The sequence below is a fragment of the Hypomesus transpacificus genome, unplaced genomic scaffold, assembly GCF_021917145.1.
Source record: "Hypomesus transpacificus isolate Combined female unplaced genomic scaffold, fHypTra1 scaffold_27, whole genome shotgun sequence".
NCBI classification, from domain to species: Eukaryota; Metazoa; Chordata; class Actinopteri; order Osmeriformes; family Osmeridae; genus Hypomesus; species Hypomesus transpacificus.
In genome coordinates, this window is record NW_025813796.1 from 2,867,317 (window position 1) to 2,894,028 (window position 26,712).

Sequence of the window (26,712 nt, forward strand, 5' to 3'; positions counted from 1 at the left end):
AAGAGAATGTAGTTAAACAAGTTACAATTACACAACATCAACCTCAAAAGTGAAAGAGTATACCTGTGGGAAAGCAATCAACAATAATATAATTTGCAACAATAATATAATTCATGCTTACACAATGCTTACAACTCAATAAGCACTTTGTCTCATAAATGCCCAATACATTTAGCCTACATAAAGAAAAAACAGGACTGTTTTGTCCTGAGTCCAGGGGGAAGGAGCCTGACTCTTTATTGCTATGCAGGTTCTTAACTTTTGCTTAGTTTTAACAAACATGGCATGCCTCTCTTACAGACCTTTAGCTCTCAAACTTGTCTTTCACAGATGAGACAGAGCTGTTTGTGAGCAGATGCACTGTGCTCAAACATCAAGAGACGTTGGGAGAAGATTCTGGAATCCTTGTTCTGCTCCAAACAAAGCATGACACGAGAGAAGACTGAAAGCTTCTGTGAGACATATCACCCTAAGAGAGATGAAAACCTTGAGAAATGATGTAATAAAGATTGATTTGAAATGTAGTGCAAAGTCACATCCTTCATAATTTTAAAAAGGTCCATCAACTAAGATGACGTTGCACTGAAGTGTTGTTCATAATAGGAAGTTTCATAAGTGACCACTAGATGACTCCAAATCTTGGTTTTTGTAAAAAGAAGATTCTTGTCTCCCATTTGCAGATACATTAGCCAGTGAAAATAATGTATATATTATGCTACTGTTTGCAAGAAATTTAATAGTTTAACCTATTGAATATTTTTCACACAGTGCTAACAATGTTTTGATAAACGGAAACTCCATACTGCACAAAATGATTAAACGAAAACAAAAGTTAGGCACAAGGAATAAACATTCTCCTTGCATCCATCGAACTATCGCCAACCTCATTGGCTGAGACTGCGATGAAGTCATGACAAGGGTCGTGCCAGTGGTTTTGGAGAATCTGGAAAACTTCACTCTCCAATTGACTGCTGTTGAGATGTATTAGTGCCAACCTTTTTTATTTTTTTTTGCTTACCGCTATTAATGACAGGCTCACAATCTAAAGTCAAGTTACGTTTTTATTTAATTTCATCACTCTTTTCTTATAAAATCAGTACCGTTGACCATCCAACGGAGAAACGTTTTTTTAATGAACCTGCTATTTGTTCACCAATTAAGAGGACAATTTAAATCCGAGAAGAGTGTTCTTGAAAGGATCCATGAGACTGAGTAGAACAAAACACTTGGCCATAGAATAGGTAAGTGAATCTACAAAACATTCTGATAGTCTCGTTTCGAAAATTGACATCATTTAAATCTACTAACTAATTGTATTGAATTCGCCCCCCCCCCCCCCCCCCCCCACACACACACACACACACACAGGCATTGTATCTCATGCCTCGTATACTATCATACTGTTTTGCTGTTGTGGAGTTATATGCACTTAACTGTTAAGATGAAGGGGTATCGTTAATGTAGGCTATTTAGTTGTTTAGCAGCAAAGTGATAAAACAATGCATGATGCGTTCTAGTGCGCTGCTGAGACGAGATCCACTTAAAAACATTGTCACATGTCTTCTCTTCATTCACAAAAGTAAACCGATCCAGGTTGAAACACTAGCGCATTGTTCCAATGCAGATCATTTACAAAAACGTTGTAAATTGTGTGATCATGTGCCATCCCATCCAATTTGAGCAGTAAAAAGGTACGGCTGAGCACCTTATGCTGCCAAGGCTGACAGTAATGCCATTTTATAGTTTTAAAATATTGCTCAAAATAAGATTATTCTCTGGTTTTGTGGATTTCGAAAGATGTCATGGTTCTGCATCACACTTATAAAATAGCACTGTTATGCTTGTGTGTGTTTTGACGTGTTTGAGCAACAATTCTGTGCTATTGTGCTATTTCCCATCTGTGTGTGCGTGTATGTGTGTTCGCGTTAGTGTCTAAAAATCCCTTTCTACCGACCCAATCTTTGTCTTTTAAAGACACACACTCTGAATAGAAAAATAGTCCATGGAGTTAACAAAAAGAATGTCTAACACACCATTAAATGGATTCCGGTCCAGAATGTGCCAAAGGGCGAGGACTATTTTAGTTGAGGGAAATGTCGCTGCCAGTGTCCTGGGGCAGTGGCAAGCGTTAGGCTCTTGCAGTGGTGCTCATTGTTCCCCCACATCATCACATGACTAACCCATTGGAAGGAAGAAAGAGGACACAGCAGACCACATGGTTAAATGGTCTTGTATTTTGTATGTAAGTGAAAATAAACATAGGTTTTACAAAGTGTAGGGCTGTCAGCAGGGTGATGCGGTGGATATGATTCACGGAGCCTATGGCTTGGAGGGGGCCCATTAGGCTACTGATTTTCATATGTCTGTAGTAGCCTAATTGTTTGTCAATCAAATCAATATCTAAAACCAAAATAATACACTTGCGGACACTTTCTAAATGAAATAGTTTGAAATCTCTGGGGTCCCCCTGTTCCCCGCTCTAATAAATGATCTGCTCCAACTGCACATTCCCAATTCCCAAGTATTGTGTGAGACTCAGTGTGACAGTTGGATTGCGTTGGGTGGCAGGAAAATGTTGTCGCAACATAAATCTGGGGCACAAAAAAGAAAAGAAAGAATACGTAGTGAAAAGACAGTCAATGCTAGGAAATTGCTCAGAATTATTCAGCAAAATATTTGAAAGGTGACCAACAGAACCTTGGTAGGTATCATGATGTACACGGCACACAGGTTAGCTAGCTAGCACTTCTCATGCTTCCTGAAACGCATACTGTAGCTAGTCATCTGACATTGCCCGCGGTGTAAACCAGTAACAGAATATGGGCTGATATCTCCGTAATTCATTACTTGGCCTACTGAATAACCATTCCACTAAAATCATTCAGTTATGAAAACCTTGCTGTAGGGATATACTTTATGAAACATGCGCAATCGCTAGCTTTTTGTTGGCGTAGTTGGTAGCTAGTGCAGGCTTGAGATATTGAGGTGGCGGGAATCGATTCCTGCGTGTGGACCAACGGAGGCCAACTGAGGCGTGACCACATCAGTTACAAATGTTATTATATATTTTTGTCACTAGACCTTCATACATTTGACTGAGTTCTATGGACTGTAAAAATGGGGGGGGGGGGGGGGGGCATATATTTTGTCACAGGGCCCAGGATTCCTAGCAACGGCCCTGGCTGTTGAGCAGGCTAATAGAAAGGGTGAGGCAATAAAGGCAACTGTTGACATGTTGTCTGAATTTTCATCCAAATTCTTTGTGAAGCAAAAGTTTAGGGTGGCAGGGTCTTGTTGAGCCTCTACATGGCAAACATGCCGCCAATCAAACTGATCATCAAGCTCTTGAGCAGACATAAGTCAAGATAAGTCATAATCATCTTAACAACTAAAGTAATGGAGTAACAATGTCAAAAGAATAACTACTGTTGAAGACTTATACTTTCAAACTCATTGTCTTATGGTTTAGTTTTGAGAGTGGCCATCTGGCAGCAGCAAAACAGTATTATTTTTGTATAATTACAGGGTTAGAGATTAACAAAGACTGGGGTACAAATAATAATTATGGCTGTCTCAAATGCTTCTGTGTGTTGCCTCTTTTTGTACAACTTTTGCAGCTGTATTGTCTTCTAATGAGATGAATAAGGAAAAGGTTAATTGTGCTCTGACAACTTTCTTTCAATGGGTAGTCAATTCAAGTTCTGCTGAATTACACACTTAGTGCCCACGACTGAGACTGGTATTTAATAAATAAATACACTTTTTGATGCGGTTTTACAAATTATCAATGATCAGGTATTTAATACCAGCTCTTTTGATTAATAAATACAATAGAGATAATAAAACAACTGGCCATACCAACAATTAAAATACATTGTCTTGATTTATGAGAGAAAAGGGGCAAATGGATTGTTACTGTGATTGACAGGGACACATGTCCATGTTTACTTGCCAGCCCAAGGAAAAGGGTAAGAGCTTTGTGACCCTTTGCAAGGAAGTAATCCTGTTCTCCAACTACAAGTGAATGGGCCCCCATTACTGTAGGACACTCCCATTCCAACAGCATTTTGACTTTTGCGATTTCTGGTGGCAATACAACTTTTAGTGTGCAGAGTGCTTGATATTTTTCTCATTATTATCAAAATCCTAATCTCGTTTGAGTTTACTCATATTTAGTTGAAAATGTTTGTATCTGAAGATGACCATATTCGGTTTAACCCCAATATTTCACATTAATTCTTGTTAGTTCCCATACATTTCCAAAAATGCCCATGGTCATCAGCTAAGTTTTGTACTGAGTCAGTTGCACAAACATAGAATGTTGTTGTAAGTGTTCAAACAAGAGCACTCTAGATCGTGTCCCACAACCACCTTTTAGATTAGTTCCCATAGTGATATGTAATCTTTTTTGAGCACAATAGGATGAATTACATTTCTTCACTGATGGCAAATCTTGTTTTCTTTTTTTTATTCTGAAAGGACAATTCATAGCATAGTGGCTGTGGGGTAGATAACCCAGGTATAAAGCTTCTAATTAAATGTCTATCTAGTGGTGTCTGCTAAAATCAAATTCTATGCTCAAGGCTCCAAACCTTTTTGGCAGCTCTCCGGGAATCATAGAGATGGCAGGGTCATTGTGAATAGTGAATAGTACAGTAGATACTATACTATTCAGTAGTAGTATTTTGAGCTCATTACATTAATAACCTAGATATTATACTAACTTTATCTATACCGATGGCAGATCTCACAAAAAGTTATCTATGTTGATACCAGATTTGACAACAGTCAACTATGTACATTTTACTTTCATTGAAGAATCGTATTAATATTCTATAAAAAAAAAATTGCTTATGCTTTTAGTTATTACAAATTACAGGATAACAATGGGATATTATCCTAGCTTAATTCACTATACTTCACCCCACCAAACAGCAGTCTTGCATGCTGTACATGTATGAGTGACATACAATTCCCTATAATACATTTTAAAGATGAGATAATGTTCGGAATTGTAGCTGAAACCTTTGCAGTTGTCACCTCAACACATACATAACCCTCACTGTTTAGGTATGGCTGGTTGTTGAGTTTTAGCACATGTAACATTATATTCAAAAACATCAGACTCTCTCAACCATAGAGTAAAACGCGTTTAGACATAACTGTAATTTCCTGGGCTCTTGTGTCTGGTCACACTTCAACCCTATTCTTGTACCTCTCTTCTCCTCTGAAGTTGTCCTCCATCTGTGTGGTCTTGAGGAAGTTCATGTGTTGTAGAATCATGTTCTATTTGCTGGTGTAAATACCATAAATAATGAGAATACCAGAATAAAATGCCCTTTCTTTCAGAACAGTATCCTGAGCAGAAATATTGTATTGTACACTATCAATGGGTTGACAAGAAGGTGGTTAATGGTTTTACAAGTTATTTTTAATGTTTTCAAACTTCAAGTGTGTAGTTTTACTAGGCTGCATGGGTATGTGGGTTATGCCTGTATTGCCTGAGTCCCAGTTAAATGTACCACATTTCTGAATGTAAGGTACCACCTGTCCCTATAAATGGGAGCTAGGTGCTGCTAAGAAAGAGAATCGTTAAACATACAATGCATGGGAGACTTTTATGAGATGAAATTGACCCCCCCCCCCCCCCCGACCAACTGCTTGCTTGCTTTAGGATAAAAGCTAGTGTCAGCATGCTTCTGCTTTTGCCTGGCACTTTACCAGGGGAAGCAAGGTCTGAGACAAGGAAAACGTTGTTTAGATGTTAAGAAGCTTTTATTTTAGGTGATAATCAGATATCACCACCTAAAGTATCACCTAAGGTTTCACCCTCAGGAATTTTCAGTGGTTTACAAAGCCTTTTTGTCTTCAATGCCTGTCTTGAAGTGTTGATGTATGGTGCACATCATGACTAGCCTGACGTGTCATACTCATAATTCTAGTCAGAATATGAGTCTGAAAACTTTCCGTTTGGGCTGTGACTACGGGGCGTGTTTCAAACGAACTCATAAAACAAATGCCTCTTCGCTCAATTGGATAGACCTACAACCAATCAGAGCAACATAATATGTTGTTTGTTGAAATCGAATTCAACCCAAGCGCTCTTTCGTGACGTCGTTGATTACGTTACTGTTGATCATCTGTCCATCATCGTATAAAGCCCGCCCTGGCAATTTAATTGGTCCGTCCCGATTCTGGTTTTCTGTAGTTGTCCCCAATACGAGACCCTCCAGACCCAACTTCCCGACCAAATTTTTTTGTGGGCGGGGAGAAGTTGGGCTGGCAGCCAGGCTACATCATGACCACACTTTAGTGTGATTTGAATGTCAGTCCATTTTTATTAGGACCCCTATTATTCAACTAAAACCACCATTTATCAAGTCAGAATAGAGTGTTGTGAGTGTAGGTCAATGTGCATGTGTAGTATGTGATGGTGGTGTTGGTGGTGTTTGTGATGGTGGGGGGGACTCTTTCCCCAGTGAAAGTATGTTTCGGAAGAAAGACAGATCACCCTGGAAGAGAGAAACCGACACAGCTGAGCATGTTAGGTGCCCAGAAGACACAACACAAGACTCAACACAAGGCAACTGTGTTTACTCACTCTGCACCTCTCAATCCACCCTTATGCCCAGTTTAACAAAACAACAACTCACTAACCACTATAAGATTAAAACACAGCTCCAGTAAAGTTGAGTGCAAAAGTTCAAAGTAACGCTCTTTCTACAGTTCAAAGGATTCCCCGGAATCCTTAACAATAGGCTGTCATAAATTATCTGTGGTAAAATACAATGCTGACAGTTGGGTAAAATGATAATGTTGGATATTTGAAATTGGATATGACTTGAAGTATGGTCTGAAAGAGCATTAACTTCAGGACCCTTCAAATTAGAGTTCATCTTGATTTGGACATCAACCATGAAGGACACATGTATCCAACATGTATTATAGTAATATACAAATAGTATTGCATGAAAAAATATTGTGAGGACTTTAGGTTTGAAGACAGAGAAACATCTTCAATATTATACATAGGTATTTACAGGCCTACTGCAAAAGGTGGGTGTTAGAAGAACAAAGAAGATTATGGAAGATTTAATTAAAAATCACAATTTAGAGTACTAGTACTTTATTGTATATTTTGTTATTTAGTGAAAGCAAAACTTTACTAAGCACAAATTAACTACAGTATTACTTGGTAATTAATGTGTTGCACAGTGTATCTTACAGGTTCTCAAATATTTTCACTCATTATGGTAGTTATTTCTTATTAGTTTAAGAGCCTGATATAAACTGTCTTGTCGTCATCACAAATAAAATCCCAAATTATTTTCTCCTGAACCTTGAAAGAAGCCAGAGTGTCGGCATATGCATATTTATGTAATGTGGCCTCAGTTTGGCCTTTGTTTGAGCTTGGAGCAACTTCAGACGCTGTTCTCGTGCTTCCAGCCCCAACCTTATGAAAAGACCTCCTATAAGCATCTGATACTGGCCAGACACTGGCCCGTGTTGAGCAGAGTATCAAAGCAGGGTTGCCCCCATCAGGAGTGGTGTGTGTAGGGCTCTTTTACACGTACAGCATCGCCCTTGTTTGTGCGCAGGCAAAGTTGTCCCGGGGTGTGGGGGGCTAAGCCAGGGAGGGTGCAGCTGTGCCCCGTTAGCTCAGTGAAACAGGAGAATGCTAGCCCTGGTGCCCCCATTAACCGCCTCTGCAGACACATCGTCAACAGACAGTCAGGCAGAGAGCCCCTAAAAGTCCTCTTAGAGGCTTCCTTCCCTGTCTCATGTTTCTGGAAGAGGTCAGCCTCAATAAATGCAGGCAGACAGACCTGGTGGGGGTGGTTAGACTTAATTTGTTTAACTAGCTAGCTATCTAGCATCAAATATGCACTGAACAGCTGGCAAATCAAAATGTGTCATAGTAACCCACTGGCAGTGTCCTTCTATCACTACTGAGAGCTCTACTGCTTGAATGATGACAGAAAAACTCAGATGACCAGCTGCTGTGCTACACAATACAAGTGTTCAAATGTGTCACTTAGTATAACATTATGAATAAGCTTTGGGACGGTCGAGGGGACTCTCCCTTTAAGCTGTAAAACAATAATGAAACAATAAGGGATTCTGAGTACAATAAGTTAACATTTGAAATATCACAGCCTTACTTACTGTAGGTCGCTCTGGATAAGAGCGTCTGCTAAATGACTAAATAAATCACAAACAATAGATACATTTTGATAACTTTTTAAGTTGATTTGTTTGTTTAAACTGCTTACACAGACTTGGACTGTTCTTGGTGGAGTAGGATGTGACTAGATTGTTGATGCTAAGGATGCTTTGTAGAGGCAGCATCAGACAAACCGGAGGAATCCAAACGGAGACAAGTGGGTCAGGATGAATAACCATCAGAGGGGCAGACAGAAACAAAAACAATCAAAGCTGCATTCAGCATTGTGCTGGGATCCAGCCAGAGACCAGGGGCCTCATGTATAAACATTGCGTATGCACAAAAAGCTTGAGTACGCTGGTTTTCACGCACATGGTGTGATGTATAAAGATTTACTTGACGTGAGAATGTGCGGACCGTCCGCAAATTCTTGTCTGGCTCTGTAACGTGGCAAATTCTAACTGAAAAGTGCCAAAACTCACCAATCACTACAGAATAAAGTTTCCACTACTATGTTTATGATGTTGACTATTCAAAAAACATAAAAATAAAAGTTTGATTATTAATGTGGATGATCACATAAAAATGCCAAAACCCAAAACGGGAAATGCTATAGCCTTCTGTTTAATCCGCCACCACTTAATAATTTATGTTAAACTTGAGGGTTTCAAACAAACGATAAAATCACTCAGGGAATGCATGTCACGCTAACCCTATATCTGCCATGCTGCCACCACTCGTTTCTTCATTTAAGGTTTTATATCGGACCATTTCTTCTTAATTTCTGCCACGGTCCAGTTCTCTGAACCCACAGCATTTATGGCCCTATAATAATAATTTAATTTGTAATTTACTTTACATTTAGCTAAATCTCAAAGTGCTACAGGTTCAAAACAATAAAGGGCGCAAATAGTGACAGTTTTCCACTCCGCCGACTTTCTTTTGTCGTTAATACCTGATGACAGGTCACCAAACAGGACACATTTTCTCGCCTCCACCTCTGTTGTCAGAACCTCAATCTCACAGTCACCGTATTTCTTCGAATAAACGCTAAGGCGTTTATGAAATAACGTTCACTTTTGGTGCAGCGTTTATTCGAGGGCAGCGTTTATTCGAGGGAGGCGTTTATTAGAAGAAATACGGTAATTCAGACAAAGAAATGACCTCAGGAGCATATTTATAGTCAATCTGCATATTTATGAATGGGAGGAGGCAAGGCAGGGTCAGTGGCTCGTTCATTCATCTGATTCTGATTCTGATGTGCATTCAATCTCACGTTGATTGTGATTTATAAATCTACACAACGACTGGTTTTATACATGTGAATATTTCTGTGCGTAGGTACTTTTCGAGTTTTGGCCGTACGCCATCTTCTGGTATGAAAGCTGAACAATCTTTTATACATGAGGCCCCTGGAGGTTTTGGGTGATCTCAGTGTCTTAAGTGGTCTTACTTTTTAAACAGTCGTTTCCTAACTTTTAGTGTTGGCTTTATTTAATATATTTTTTGTTAAGCAAAAGAGCATATACATTAAGCAATAAGCCCCAAGAGGCCGTGTTTTGCGCTTCGCGTCGTGCCTAACAACTCCCCTTACCTGTTTAAATCTGCGCAAAACACGGACTCGTGGGCTTATTGCTTTTCTAAAACTGTTACTACAAATATTTGATATGGTTTCATTAATAAAAACAATTAGAAACAAAATAGTTTAATAATAAACCGTCATTCTTCCACCACTACAAAGTATAGTTCCTACATAAATCGTTGCCACGCAACAGCCAGATGGACACCTTTACCGTCCTTTTTTATTTGAAATATTCGATGCGCAGTAATATGGAACGTTAAAGAATGTTATGAGGACAACCTGTAAGGTTATGCTGGATTTTACAACGGCATGGAACGCAATATAGCCAATCACAATCAAGGATGGGAACAACCAGTTTTAGAATATATTATTTAAATCTACCAAATTATTATCTTAGCAGATAGATTAGCATGATGAGGACCATAATCAAAACAATCTAAAGCAATATGGCTACTGCTTTGAAAAAGTGTCCAAATGATTTGCTTACACTAAGTAAAACAATTTATTTCCTGGGTATCTTAATGCCTCAATACCTTAAAGTATAGAAAATGGCTATAATTCCTCACAAACTTTGCTTTTGTGACCAGGGGTCTCATTTATAAAGCTTGCGTACGCACAAAACGGGGCTGATAATGTGTGTACGCCTCTTTACAAGCAAAGGTTGTGAGTTATAGATTTATAAAATTACCCGTAATATTTGTATATTTTGTTTTCCTCACACACGTTTTTTTAACTTGATTTCATCATTATCTTGAAGATTAAATCCAGCAGTGTTATTTGCGCATGTACTGAGCAGGGGCATAGCCAGAAAAATATTTTTGGGTAGGCCTAGAAAAATGTGGATAGGCATCTTTTCAGTTTTTTTTAACTTATTTACTTTGTGATGTGCACCCATAGCATCATTTTCCGGCTATATTTTCGTTTTTGGGTAGGCCTTCGAACAAATTGGGGAGGCCTGTGCCTACCCAGGCCTACCCGTGGCTACGCCCCTGGTACTGAGTGATAATTGTTCCATAAACACCTTGTACAATCCAACTCAAATTTGAAATCAAAATTCTGTCAGTATGTCTCACCATCAGATTTTTCACTGCGGGATGTAGGAGGGGGAAATGCCCGAGCCCGACTGCATGGAATACAGGATAACATCACATATCCTACCTTTAGATAACTTTAGAACACATTGTATAACTAAATATATTTCTTTAATACTGTGCATATATCATCATATGTCAAAAACTGGAAATACAGTCGTTAAGCTCCCGCGCTATCGCTACACTGTACGTCCTCGTTATCAGTCCAGACTTCAAAAGCCTACTGTTCATAACAAAACACCTGTTTTCAAATTGTATCTCGACTTGCGGTATCACTGGCACAGTTGACGCCACTCGCACTATTTTTTTATTGGTGATCCAACGGCCAACAAGTATTGTGGTTTTTGGGCCTCCGCCAATAGGCTAACAGTGTCTGAGAAGTTGTCATGCGCCATGATTCACCATAAAGAACAATCGCATGCCATATTCATTAATACACTGGATTAACATTCATGAGATGCTTTGCATTGACCATTTATGGAAAAAATTGGGCGTGTTCAGGGCGCGGTAAAATGCAGATTCACGTACGCACACTTGTGGGTAGTCTGTGATTTATAAAGAGAACATTGTTTACAGGTGTGCGTACTCCCGTTTTTATGAATCAGATTTTTGGGGGGCGTACGCCATTTTAGGCTTTTGGGCGTACATACACTTCTTGTAAGAATCCTACGCACAGTTAGGGGTCTCATTTATACAGCTTGCGTACGCACATTTTCAGCCCCGTTTTGTGCGTACACAAGCTTTATAAATGGCCACTTTCCATGCAAAAGTTGTGATGTATAAAAAACAAACTTGACGGGAGAATGTGCGGCCCTCCATTCCAACCCTGAGTCTCCCGTAGGCATACGCACATTTTGGAAACAGTTGGAATTGGCGATGCAGATGACCGTACTGTAGTCAGACTGCAGAAAGTAAATGTGGGAAGAACGATTACTCGTAATATTTATATATTTCGTTTTCCTCACAAGTTTTTTTCACTCGATTTCATCCTTATCATGAAGATTTAATTCAGCAGTATTATGCCACTCGCACAGTTTTTTTAATTGGTGATCTACCTGCCATTATTTACCACTAATAGGCTAACAGTGTCTGAGAAGTTGTCATGCGTCATGATTTACCGTAAAGAACAATCGCATGCCAGGGTCATGATGAGATAATAGATTAGCATTCATGAGGTGCTTTGCATTGACCATTTATGGTAAAAAATGGGCGTGTTCAGAGCGGGGTACAATGCTGATTCATTTACGCACACTTGTGGGTAATCTGTGAATTATAAAGGGAACATTGCGTACAGGTGTGCGTACGCACGGTTTTATAAATCTGAATTTTGGTGTGCTCATGCCATTTTAGGCTTTTGGGCGTACGTAAACTTTTAGTAAAAATCCTATGCACAGTTTTATAAATGAGACCCCTGGAAAGTGATATAAATAAAAATTAACATGTACTAATACATTTTTTTATTTAGCTGACGGTTTTATCCAAAGCAACTTCCAAGAGAATATAGTATACAAAAGTAATACAAAAATGACTACAAAAGAAAAGATGTAGAAGTGAGCTATGTGACCAAACGTGAGCAAATAAGCATCAAGGATATGGACTTAGCAAAGTAGGGGTGTAGCCGGTATGACTTTAGCCTGAGGAGTAAGGGAGAACAGGTAGGGAGACCAGCTAAAGCCTATACTTGTAGGACACTGGGGACCAAGAAAGGAAACAAAAAGGGTTGGGAAGACAGGGTCCTTTCTTTATACACCCAGCTTGATTTGGTAGAGATTGGACATCCACCAAGGGAGAGAGATTTAAGAGCTCGCTGAAGGCAAGCACACCCCAATGACACTGGGAGAAGATACAACATCATACAACTCTTCCAGCATCCGACACACGTGCTGCTGAAGAATGACGTAGCATGTCCTGTGACAAAAAAATTATAATAATTCGGATCCCCAATCCAGCAATTTTGTCAATATCTGGACCGATATACAATCTTATTATCGGATCGGTGCACCCCTAGTACTGTAGAGAGTGTCATCTGTTATTCGCAAAGGTTGGCAGTAAGATCCCCGACTGCTCCAAGCCATGTGCCGAAGTGTCCTTGAGCAAGACTCAGGGCAGGCTAGCGTGGGATGAATGAGAAATGAGGGGCCAAAAATGTAAAGTCCTTTGACTGCTGCCAAGGAAGAAAAGCGCTGTATAAATACAGTCTATTTAACTATGCAATGCCATGGAGTATGATAGAGAATCAAAGTTACCAGGTCAGAGTAGTTGGTTTCTGAGTTTTCTGTATTACAGAGCAATAAAATGCAATGAAGCTAACTTTCTGTTTTCATTTACCATTTATGATTACAAAAATTATAAAGCAAGCCCAAGCGCCTCAAAATAGCAATTGAAAATTTTTAAAATTGACATCAAACACAGCCCTCCACAGCCATTGTATACAAACCAGATTTGAGAAAAACGTCTCTCCTGCAGCAGTTTTACTTTTGAAAACTAAAGTATAGAGTCAAGTTTGGCCCAAGTTTAAACTTGCAAATTGCTGACATAGCTGTGATTTTACCTTCCTGATGGAAGAATCCTATAGACCAATTATCACCCTACGTCACACAACTATCAAGCAGGCTCAACTGCGCATGTCGGTTGCAAAAGACGAACTTCTCCCCGGTCTATTACACTCGGAGTGTCAATCAGGGCATCATATATCTCAGTCCTCCCTGACGTTTCTGGTGTAGAATAGAGTGAAATACAACATTGTGCACACTGCCAGTGAGCAAGTCTGACTGAGGCTAAAGTCAAAACAGTGTAAATCAAAATTCTGATGCGACAGATCAATGGGTAATCACTTTCTCTCTTAAAGGCTGTCCTCGACCTTTTTGGTCTTTTTAAATCTAACTATTTGTATTATCCGTGTGGTCCTTTTGCCATTTAAAATGTTATCCTTTCCCGGTTTTCTGCAACCACATTCCGCGCGCATCCCGAATGTTTACAAACAAATAATTGGTCTATTAGCATGTCTTTCCTAATCCTAAAACGAAAATTATGTCCTTGGGTAGATTTAAACCTCTGACCCTTCACTTACCAGCAAAACAACTTAGCCAAGTTAGCTATTCAGAGCTGAGAATTTCTGTGATCGGTTTCTGTATAAAAAAGAACCAGTCTCTCCTATGGCTAGTATCAGGCACGTCGTTAGACCCTTTTTACTGGGGCACGTGCCCCAATAAAAATCTGCTGTGCCCCAGTAAAATCTAAAGTTTGAGTTTTAACAATTTACTTTATTAGTCAGTGCATTAATTTAGGTTGATAATCCCAGAAAAAAAATTACGCAGTATCCCAATCAACGCTTGTAAAATCAAAGCAGTTTAACCAAAAACACAAAACAATGCATGTCAGCGCGCTCTTCTGAGCTTGCCAAATAGCCACTGTAGCAGGCACACAGAAGTCCAGGTGTCGGACTCGGCACACAAGTCAGAATTGAGGTAGGCTAAGAAAATATTACAAAACTAAAGAAAGTTTCAAAATTATAGGCCTACAGATCACCTTATTTTTACTAAAAACAAAAGAAAGTTTCTAAATGATAGTCCTACCGATCATCTTATTTTTTACTAAAACATAAATACAATATTACATGAAGCAAAAAAATGATATCCATTTTTTTCCCCTGAACTGTTGTATAGTGGGTTAAGCAAGGGGAGTTTCTATAGCTTAGTAGGCTAGTGCATTGTGCGCAACACCCTTGGAAGAAAAAAGGGGAAATGAATAGGGGCCTGTGCCCCAGTAGAGTTTTATGTCTAACAACGCCCCTGGCTAGCATTGTCAAATGTTGCCCAAGTTGAAACAGCTGTAATTCAGTCATCTTTTGATTTATCAAGGTGAGATTTTGCACGGTATTTAAGATGTAATCTTGAAACCTGTTAGGTTTGAAACACCTTCAGTCAAAATGACATTGGTTTGACACATATATATTGAGGCATGTGGATATTTACATAAATATGCCCCCTTCAGCCATTTTGTATTATATTCACTTTTGCTAAATAACAAATTGACAGAAAATCTATTCTACACAAGTATACCACATTTCAAGTCCATTGAACCTATGGTTCAAGAGAAGAAGATTTTTTTAGGTTTTCCCACATTTTCTCTGTACAGGAAAATCCATCATGGTGGACCTTATGGGTCCTTGAGGCTTTATTCTTCCCCATGAAAAATGTGCCATTGCTTTGAAAATTGAACTTTTGGGCGTGGCCTGTAGCGCCCCCTAAGGGCGAATGTGGGCCATTGATTAACCCCCTTGGCATGGGGGTTAGTCATGGTCTGTTGAATCTGTTGAATTGCCAATTGTGTGTTGTTATATTAACCAAAATAACATTGTAATGATGTAAGCAAGGCTTATAGTTTCTTGGGATAAAAGGCCTAACCTTTTAAGACAGCTTTGCGAGATCACGACCATGCGAGAATCCATCTTAATTTATTCGTTTCTGCCCGGATCAAACAGCGTCCAATGAGGAACTGCTGGCAGCTATTCTCTCTCATATACAGTACCAGTTAAAAGTTTGGACACATCCAAACTTTTGCTAAATTGTTTGGATGTGTCCAAACTTTTGACTGGTACTGTATATTTATTTCTTTATTCATTATTATTTTCCTACCCTAACAGTCCCTACATTTTTGCACTACATAGACAGTGTCGGTGTTTAAATGTTCGTTGTTATCCCAACTGCGTTGCTTGTATTTCTGCAAATGTTTTGTTGCACGGTTAGGCAGAATTTAAATTATTTTGTGGCAAAAAGCTAATGGTAGCTAACTAGCTAGCCACAGTCAGAATCGTCACTATGTCACACAACGCATGCGTTTGTACAAAGGCCTGTACAATAAATACAAGCTGGTATGTTCACTGTGTTCAGAGGAGACTGACTCAGTGAACAACAAGTCATTTTGCTACTTGCATAGCTAGTAACTGACAAAAAATACAGCCCAGAGTAGTGTTATTGCAGAAAACATAGCTGGCTACATCCGCGGTGTCATCCTGTGTGTTTTGCAGATATTTCTCAGTTTATGTTAGCTATAGCTTTTTAGGTTCCGGGAGGTACTGTAGATGGCTAGCTAACTGGTAGAACTGTAAATAGACTAGGCTCCTTAAGGAACAAAAAGGCACTAGGCACAGGACAGGGTGATAATGTATCATATGTAGCCTGATTTGAGTACGTAGTCTTATGGAACGCCATATATGCCAAAACATGCAATTTTGTGTTCAGGTTAAGATGACACATATGTTCGTCTTAACGCGAAAAGAGTAAATGAGCAGCAAAACATTTTTGTTGTAGGCTTTTTAATCAATGCAAACTTATTAAATAATAGGTATAATAAATATGCATACTTATGTGCATACTTATTATATGCATATAACTTATATCCAGAAATATCAGTTATAAAATGTAAGTACTAGGGGTGGAACGCTACATGTATTCGTACCGAACCGTACGGTACGGGCCTCACGGTTCGGCTTGTGAAATTACACGGAGAATACACGGTATAAAAATTAATAAAACTCGCGTGCAAATTAATTTATGTGATGCGGAACTACTCGATATTCGTGTTCTTTAGGGACAATCTGTAGCCCCGCCTTAGCTCTGAAACTGATTGGCGCCGCCACCTGTGCAGCCGAGCTGTGCCTGAGTGAGTCAGAGGCAGCTAGCAGCAGCAGCACTTGAGACGTAGCCTATGCAACGCTAGTGCTAAATATGAATGTTCGTAGTGTAAGTATAGCGAAAAATAGCCTAAACTTTCCAAGACTTTTAGCTGCGGTACTAATGCTGAGGGCTCGCTGATATTGCTGTCTTACTAGAACGTGCATTTAGTCTAGCAGATGCTTTTATCCAGAGCGTAGTATCTATGAGTTGTTGCTAACGTGTGCTGACGTTGTATAAACCCAATAATTTCAAAATGTCCAGGCCTCTCTAGTTTCTACTCTGCCACGATCTTCTGTAGCTTCTAGGCTAGGTGAGTGCTTGTGTGCTGCTCATACAGGGGCCGTGTCTGTAGAACTGACGCTTTCATTTCCCACTCAGTCAATAAAATGAGCAATCACTGTGAGGTAGCTTTCGGTAGCACGACAAGTCCAACCATCAGTCGTTAGTGAAACGGAAGGTGCTGCTGACAACTCGCGCTCCATCAACGTCCGTGTTTTGTTGTATATGTAAGGGACCAGGGCCGGCGTTGCTTCTACTGTATCCCTGCCTGTGTTTGCGCTGTTGCCCAGCTAGCCTATCGTGTCGTGGTGTAGGAGGACTGATCGACAAGCGCATCATACATTTAGCTAAGACTTGCATGTACAGTAGTTAGTCTGGAGCCCTGCTTCTGCATTTTTGTTTGGCTTTTCCCCCCATTGTACCAAACTCGTACCGAACCGTGATGTCTGAACCGCGGTACGAACGGAACCGTGACTACAGTGTACCGTTCCACCCCTAGTAAGTACTAACTTAAATATAACTAAATGTTCTCCCTCCTCTTAGGTGTAGCTTTGACCAAGATGGCCCGCTTCCTGTGGCATTCCTTGAACATCCTACTGGCGGTGACCTGCTGCTTTCTGCCGAGGTCCACCTCCTCCCTCAATCTGGAGGACCCCAATGTCTGCAGCCACTGGGAGAGGTGAGCCACAATCACTGGACCCCCTTTAACACAAGGGCTGAGAATAATCTATTCTAATGTATACTTGCATAGAGTACTAGGCCTGTGTTATACACCATGGTGATTCCGTTCATCATTGACGTAACATTAAAAGGTTATGCATTGCACTGCTAGACAAAACTGCATTAGCTGTAGCTCATTTGAATCCTGCACCTACATTTTTGTCAGGCAGATTTGCAGGACTAAATTAATAGGAGGATTCGAAATCCATTAAAGCAGATTGAAAAGAACAAACGTGGAGGCAGCTTTCCCAGCTAGATTTACTTTCACTGCGTAATCTGGGGTAGCAGCTGCACCCTTTCAGACAACTAAGAAGCAATACAGTCATGGAACAGCTCCCTCAGTCTATGTGCATGTTTGTAAGAAGGACAAGTAGAGAGATGGGGTACACAGTATGTGTGTGGTTTTGAGAGAGAGTGTGAGAGGGATTGAAGGTAAGCTTTCCTGTTGTTTATGATTACAGATTAAATTATACACTTAAATTGTTCCAAAACACATCCATCACTTGAAACAAATCTAGAAATGATGAAAATTAATGTATTGTATGTTTAATTACTTGAATTTCCTGCTCAAAGGAAATTCCATACAGTTCTAAATGGGTCACTGTAATGTACCAACTAGTCTGTTGCACACAAATTACACCAGTTGACTGATTCCTCCCAACATGAAAGCTTGCATTACAACATGTGACCTTAAATAGAGCACTTACTGACAATTTCCCTCAAATTTGTGCACTTTTACGATAAAACCAAACTGGAAATGTGTCTTTTGAAGGTCTACAAGCACTTTAAGTATCTTGTGCCTATCTACCTACCAGCCACTCCCTTTTTATATGAGGCTACTTTCCTCTGCAAAAGACTCTGTTGTCACAACTGTCGCGCACATGTCACAAGGGAGTGATTGTTGCAGCTAACCGTCTTGAATTGCAAAGGAAACTTAATTGTTGGCATATTGATACATTTGTTATAAACATGCACCCTCTACTGATGAGTTGAAAGAATTCAACTCATCAACTCACCCACACACAATGAATTAAGCTATTTCACTTACTACCAACCATGTAGGGACAACTAGGGGGGTCAGGGTAAAGCCACTGGCCTAATCCAATCCCACTTGGATATATACCCACAAGCACCTTAATAGTGCCCTTATTAATCCACTTGGGGGTTAGTACAGCCCTAACCTTAGCCTAGCCTAGCCTTAGCTAGAAGTTAGCCTTTTAGAGAGAGAGAAGTTATTAGACCACACATTGGCTATGTTGTATAAACAGTGGGGAGCAAGAGTATCTCACTGCCCATCCTATCGCCCCCTTTCATTCAGCCTCCCCGTTGTCTTCTATCCTAAAACCATTCCCATATTTCCCTATTTTGTTTTTTTCTCTCCATTAGCTACTCTGTCACTGTCGAGGAGTCGTATGCACACCCCTTTGATCAGATTTATTACACCAGCTGCACTGACATCCTCAACTGGTTTAAGTGCACAAGACACAGGTAAGGAGCCTATGTGTGTGAAAGGCATGAAAGTCATAGAAACCTTATTGAATATTGAACTTCTTGCATTGGTTGAAATACATTTTGACTGATTTCTTGATTGCATCCTTCTTGCCAGTCTCTCAGTTACTTATCTTGCAATTTTTCTTGGTTTAAAGGCTAAGCTACAGGACTGCCTACCGCCGGGGAGAAAAGACCATGTACCGCCGCAAGTCCCAGTGCTGCCCAGGCTTTTATGAGAGTAGTGAGATGTGTATCCGTGAGTATCAGCTGGTCTACTATCCCTAAAGCCTGTTCCAATTCTTTTGACCATACTTTTCCTTTGTTTCTGTCTTTTACGAAAATACATTTGTCATCCAATAAAATGGGCCCAGGTCTTTAGCAACAACACCATATTAAACTGCCAAGGGCATATCGATGGTATGAGTGTATGCATTTTTGTGCATATAGATCTGTGATAAATTATACAGTTAAGTATCACATTACTCTGTATACATACAGTGCTGTAAGCATTTATGATTGAGTAACATGAGTATTCTTTTAGGTGGAATGTATTAGGTAGTAATTTAAAGATCTGAGTTTGGGGGAATAGGGCATTTGCTGACTGTTCCCCTTGGAAAATGCATTAGTCAGGCTAAACCCTAATGACTGTTGTCAACATGTGGCAAGACAGCCAATCAGGCGCCAGGAACCAAGAACAGGTGTTCAGCAGACAGAGAAACAGGGGTCAGAAAGCCCAATGACAAAAACAACAACTGACTCTGCAACAGGGGCAAGCAGTAAAAAAAAACACCCCCCAAAAATCAATTTAACAACCATATCATAGCAAAAAGAATCTTGTCTCTTCTCCTGTTTAGAGACATTCATTCCATTGGTTTGTTTTACGGGTTACAAAGATAACAGTTTCAGTTTGATTTCTCATCCCATCAATTTGAATTGAGATTAGAGCCAATGGAGTTAAAATATATAAACTAGCCAACAATGTGAAAGATGGAGTGATAGCCACTTTCTTTATCTGCAGTGAATCAGCATTTTTATGTACTTGAGAGATGGGGTATAATGTGACTTAAGGCTCAAAGGGGACTTTATCTTCATTCTGAAAGAGATCTGTTGTAAACAGGATACAGTGTGCAACTATCACATGCTGCCCTTTGCTGCCCCTCAGTTTCCTCCTTTATCAATAGGCTTACTGTACAGTGTGTCTGAAGGGCAGACATATTGTGTCAAACCGAGATGGTTGAATTACTTTGTAAGTGATGAAAGCAACATAGTGTCTATTAATGCAGACACACACTTAAAGATTCAGATTTGTATCAAAACTGGCTTATCAAATCTTATTAAGAAGCATAGTAAAGGACATGGAAATATTAAGGGGAGTTACAATACTCAATAACCTAACCATAAGGTTAAGAATTTGAGCAAAAAAAAAGAAGTTTTAGTTTTTAAAATGTTTTACTATGTAACTCAATTGTTTGTTACTTTTCAATTTTTTGGAAAGGTTTATGACTATTAAACAAAAGACCTCATTGACATATTTTTTTAAAATGTAAAAACACCCTCTGTATTACAAATGTCTTTAAATTGTTATTCTTACGCTTATGCCACAGTATTTGGAAGAGATCCTCAGTCGTATCAAAGATACTTTTGGCAGACACAAGCTCACAAATACCGTAATTGTATCCTAACAACTCCTACACAATGTCCATATTTTTTAACAATGTGCATAACAAGCTTGAACAACAATACTTACAAAGTACAAACATCCTTACAGTATATAAATTAAAGTTGTCAATAAGTATTTGAAGAATATCTGAAGTAGACTTAAAAATATGTAGAAAATATTATATGTAATATAGTGAAAAAGTAATACGTAGATAACAACGGATATTTCAAGGCAGGAAATTGCCGAGGTAATACAAGGCAAGACTTGATCTACTGATTTGGATTAACATATGCCAATGGTGAATCCTTCAATTTCTCCCACATACACGTCTTTAAAGTGGCAACGTTTTAAAAAAAACGTTAAAAAGTTTTTTTTTTTATAACGCAATCTTTTTTATGTCCCTTTCTCTCCTTCTTTATTTTTATCTTCCTCCTCTTCCCTCTCTCCAGCCCACTGTGTGGATAAGTGTGTACATGGCCGTTGCGTGGCCCCCAACACCTGCCAGTGTGAGCCTGGGTGGGGGGGCTCCAACTGCTCAAGCGGTAAGGCTCCTCAGCTGTGCCTGTCTATCTGCCTCTGTCTGTCTCTTTCTGTCTGTCTCTTTTTGTGTGTCTCTCTGTGTCTCTCTCACACACACAAGCAAACACACTCAGTCTCTCTCACTCACACGCTTTTACTGATACAATTCCCACCCCCCCAGTAGTTTTTTTACGTGGAACCTCTTTGAAGGATGAAGGACATGATCCCAGTTACTGTAAGCCCCCCCTTCCTTTGTAGCATTACAGAGAAGACAGCTGTGGGTTAAGTGGGGGGCATCCTCCCTGTTCTTGTGTGAGCCATCTCTTCACTGGGGTCTGCTTGAATTGGGACTATCTCTGCCAACCCCTCTATGCCAACTGCCTCCCCTACCCCCCACCCAAATGTTGGGAGAGACACTTTTAATGAAGAATGAGAAGACGGAAGTCTGGGTTATTTAATATTTAGGTGAAAAGGATTATTTTGTGGGTGTATTACGTGATCTAAGGGATTAGGGGGTGTTTGTGTTACCACTGGAAATGGAAGTGTATGCGAGTGTGTTTGTGTAAGCGTGAGTTCCCTCCGGCGTGTTTTCACTCATGCACATGCATGGGTGTATGTGAGTTCTAAGCATGTGTGCAACTGCATCTCCATACTTCTGTGTCTATATGAGGGGCGGTGTGCCCCGCTGTCTCCTATTTAAGATTTTTAATAAAGAAGACTTGTTATGTCTGGAACTGAAGACTCCCTGTGGACTTGAACAGGCTGGACTAGTCTGTCTGGCAAGGAGTCCATACTGTCAAGCTAGAATGCTACCTAATTAACTGTCTTCCTTAAATAGATAATAAATGGCTATCAAGTAGATACAGTTTTTCTGTTGAGAGATGCATAGCACCACAGTAAAGAAATGTGGATAACTGGTGTGTCTTAGCTACACACGTTATTGCATAGTGACTAAAAAGATTGTGATTTGAAGGTGAAAGTAAATAAGTTAAGGTCCACTTTCACATTGTGGTATGTAAGAATTGTTAACTGAAAGTAAGAAAAAAACTATCTAAGAATTGTCCCATACTTATGGTATCATTTGCTTTTGGACAGACACAGACACACGCAGACACACACAAGGTTAAGTGTCTGTTTTCTGCCTATGGCCCATTTGTGCGTCAGTCTTCAGTAGGTGGGGGCACATGTGGCATGGGATTGCTGCAATTTATCGGTATTGTTGTGTTATGTATAATTTATGTTTTGTACACAAAACATAAAAAAAGAGTGTAAAAAAAGAATTGTATTAACATATTAACAAAATAACTGATCATGGATGGATAGCAATATCCTACCATTGTGCTACATGTAATCTTCACATGTGGCCCTTCTTTATTGCCCTTTGAAAAGATTAGAGTCAGATCACTGACTGGAACAGTCAAAGATGACCGTGTTTTGAATATCCTTTACCTTTTAAACCAAGTGGCCTTAGCTCATACAGTCTCTGTTTCGGTGGCCTCTCAAAACAATACATGCATTCAACATTCCCAAAGTAATGTGACTTTCATTTCCTCAAGAGGCCAAAAAGACCAGACCTATTGTTGCATCCATTTAACGGGTCAAGAGACCCCAACAATGTGTCTGAGGATGGTTTCAGGGGTTCACGAACAAGAAAAAAAGGGAGGAAATTAATTTTTTGGAAGAGAAAAAGAAGAGAAAGGAGAATAAGAGAGAGATAGTAATGCAGTAAATCACCTCAGGGTCTAGGACTTGTGATTTAGAAGTAGGCCGGACACATGACAGCAAGAACACAAGGAACTCTGGAGGACTATTCTTATTATATTTCAGGAGAGTCATTGGCCATAAACTGTTCCAAAGAAAGATTCATGTTCTCAATCTCATCACCTCAAAGTACTTCAACTCCATAGACCTCCAAACTAATTGTTTATACGGTATTTTGCCATACTATTTAGCTGTTATACAGTGTAATGTCGAACTGTAACTTCTCAGTCATTCATAGAATCACTTAAAAAGAAACACTGCAACCAGCTGTAGAGAATAATTTTGAGGTGGAGGATCTTATTTCAATCTCACCCATGCCTCCCTAGCCCAGAACAGTACAGCCGTAAAACTGCTGTACTGTGTCAACTTTTTTGTTTACAAGTAGGGTTACACGTAGGGTTAGCTAGTTAGCTTGGAGCCTGGTAAACTTGAGTGGATTATATGCCAAATTAGGAGGGTTTGTGTACCCTGCAATGACAAACTCTCACACACAAACCAGCTAAAACCATTTATCTGAAAGCAGTGTGTGTAGTGTTAGGTGTATGTGTGTGCCTGACACAGAGATATGTAAGATTATGTCTCCATTGAGACACACTGAATTTCAGAACAGCTGACTGATGTCCCTTTGTGCTTTTTAGATCATGAATATACATGTTTGGCTTCAGCAAATGGTTTAAAGATTTGTCACTCTTGCACTGTTGTCCACTGACAGTAAAAGGGCAGAAAATTGTTGCCGTCAGTCATAGGCCATGCATTCAGAAAACTATGAGAAATAACCACACAAACTACATTTCAGCAGGCCAGCTTGAACATCTCCATCTAGTATCACTCAAAAGTTAATCACCATACTCGATTCCTTAGAACAACACTCATGCATGCATACACACACACACACACACAAAGATAGTGAATATGAGCAGTGGTCCACACAATACTGTGGAAAACATGAGGAATTGTACAGATGTGTTTTCTCATCTGGAATCCTCTGGATCCCTGTGAAGAAAAATGACTGTTCCCAGGAGCTTGCTGGACTGACGCACAGTGCATAGCTTTGCATGGCAGAGTGGGCGATCAGAAACAAATGGAAAAACACTCCCTCTCACTGTCCCTACAACCTTACTTCCCTCACCCTTTGATCTGGGGCAAGGTCTTGGCCAATATTTAAATGGCAGGTCAGATTACTCAATGTATTTGAATTTATTTTTCTTTCTATGACAAAAAACATTTTTTTTTCAGTAGTGGTTCAATGAACAAAAAAGTGGATACATGAAACATGAAAACCTGGAGTGTATTATAAACTTGCACAGTTTGTTACTCATAAATTATTCATAATTTGTTTTCCTTATTAAGTTATTGTGAACAATCTACTTTCAAAACAGGACATATTGACCCAATTCATGATATAAACAACCACAAGGTAAAATCCATGTCTCCTTCCTCCCTTTCCTTTTACTTATTTTCAGTGCGCATGAGTGGATGTGTGTGTTTAGGGGGGTTGCTGGATCTTGAATAGGGCAACAAAGCAGAACAAGCTGTCCCAAGACTGCAGTGTGAGAATCCCTCCAGGTCAGGTTGTGGTGGGTCCTCTTTATCTAGGTCAGCTTTCATAAAGGTAGTAGAGTCCCAGTGTTGAATTTGAGTGTTTTCTCTTTCTCTCTGGGTCTTTCGTTATTCCTTCCTTTCATTCCTGCTTTCTTTCTTTTGTTGCTTTCTTTTTTGTATCTTTCTCCCTTGGTGTATTTGTCTCTCTCCCTACTTATTTATTTGCTCTCTAACTCTATGTTTGAGTAGAGTTTGAGTCCAGTTCCCCTTTGTCTTTCTTTTGCTTTCCCTCCTCCCCCTCTCTCTGCCTATCTCTCCCTATAGTACCTCTTCTTTCTACCTTCACTACTTTGATTTGGTCTTGCTTTCCCTCTTCCTCACATCCCTGGCTTGCACCGCTCACACAGACACTTTCTTCCTCTTCTGGGCCATCCTGTGTGATATGCGAGGTGCTCAGGCCCGAGATGAGACAGTGCGCTTTTCTCTGGACTAATGCAGGAGACATAATAGAACTGTTAAGTCCCTCTGCATAGTGGTCTCAGCTCCATGAGAATGGAATGGCACACACGCATCCGTCCATGTACCACAGTGTCACTCAGGCTAGACGTCCATAGATTTATGGCCTCTATGACAACATGTGGCATCCACATGCATCCTCTCATCCAAGGGTGTTTCATTAAGATCAATTTAACTTTTGCCTGTGTTCATTTCTAGATATACTGAATATGCACTGCATGATTGAGTTGCACCTTCAAGCCAATGTAGCAAGCCAAAGACACTTGGAAAGTGGGGTACCTATTAAAAAGTAACTCAAGGTGTTAAATATGTTTAAGAAATCATCATGAAATTCTAGATTCTGTAGATTTCTTCAGAATTCCCCTAACTGCATCTTCTACAACTCGATCTAAAGAGTTTGTTTCGAACATTAAAGCTTTCTAGAATAAACATGCAGTAAAAGGCACTCTGGGGTGGCTTAAAGTTTACAACTTTTAAAGTATTGTATGCTGTAACCGAAGTCCCTCCCATTCTCTGTGAATTTCATGATAGGAGTAAGTAAGTAAGTAAGACTTTATTTATATAGCCCATTTCATACAGGAATTGCAGCTCAAGGTGCTCTACATAAAATCAACAAAAACAATAATACAAGTGATAAAAGTAATAGATCTAAAACATATAACAAATCAGACTAGCCGCACTCTATCTGCGGTCTCTCGAATCCGTCTTGGATCCGAGCTGCCTCGTGCAGTTTCCACACATAACAACCCAGACAAGCCGCACTCTTTCTGCGGTCTCTCGAATCCGTCTTGGATCCGAGCTGCCTCGTGTAGTTTCCAAACATACAACAAACCAGACAAGCCGCACTCTATCTGCGGTCTCTCGAATCCGTCTTGGACACGAGCTGCCACTTGCAGTTTCCTCACATGAAACAACCTAGACAAGGCGCACTCTATCTGCGGTCTCTCGAATCCGTCTTGGATACGAGCTGCCACTTGCAGTTTCCTCACATGAAACAACCTAGACAAGCCGCACTCTATCTGCGGTCTCTCGAATCCGTCTTGGATACGAGCTGCCACTTGCAGTTTCCTCACATGAAACAACCTAGACAAACCGCACTCTATCTGCGGTCTCTCGAAACCATCTTGGATCCGAGCTGCCACTTGCAGTTTCCACACACATAACAACCCAGACAAGCCGCACTTTATCTGCGGTCTCTCGAATCCGTCTTGGATCCGAGCTGCCTTGTGCAGTTTCCAAACATATAACAACCCAGACAAGCCGCACTCTATCTGCGGTCTCTCGAATCCGTCTTAGATCCGAGCTGCCACTTGCAGTTTCCACACACAGAACAACCCAGACAAGCCGCACTCTATCTGCAGTCTCTCGAATCCGTCTTAGATCCGAGCTGCACTTGCAGTTTCCAACCATACACATGCACTCTTGCACAGTCTTTGTGATTTCTCAATTAAAATAAAATAAAAAACTAAAATAAAGTACAATTATAATAATAATAATAAAAACTACAGAATAACAAAATACAATAACTCAACAAAATTGATCAAATGTAACACATAAGCAATAGTGCATGTCAAACACAAGCCGCAATCTTTGCGGGAATACAAAGCAAATCTATAAAAACAATAATATAACTACTACCAGTTGTAAGGTCCTTCTGAGATACAAATTTGTTAAATGCTTTGGTAAAAAGGTAGGTTTTAAGCTGTCTT

General features: G+C 39.9%; 1 protein-coding gene across 2 annotated transcripts in view; it reads left to right on the top strand.

The window, feature by feature from the left end:
- Window positions 1–957: 957 nt before the first annotated feature.
- The window catches only part of megf10 (multiple EGF-like-domains 10), a 45,811-nt gene continuing 20,056 nt past the window's right edge, over window positions 958–26,712 (top strand). For both annotated transcript variants that reach the window (XM_047015018.1, XM_047015019.1), the window contains exons 1-5: window positions 958–1,241; window positions 17,338–17,473; window positions 18,901–19,002; window positions 19,161–19,261; window positions 21,115–21,207. In XM_047015018.1, coding sequence (XP_046870974.1) covers window positions 17,355–17,473; window positions 18,901–19,002; window positions 19,161–19,261; window positions 21,115–21,207 — 415 coding nt within the window. In that variant the 5' untranslated portion in view covers window positions 958–1,241; window positions 17,338–17,354. The remainder of the gene's footprint in view (window positions 1,242–17,337; window positions 17,474–18,900; window positions 19,003–19,160; window positions 19,262–21,114; window positions 21,208–26,712) is intronic.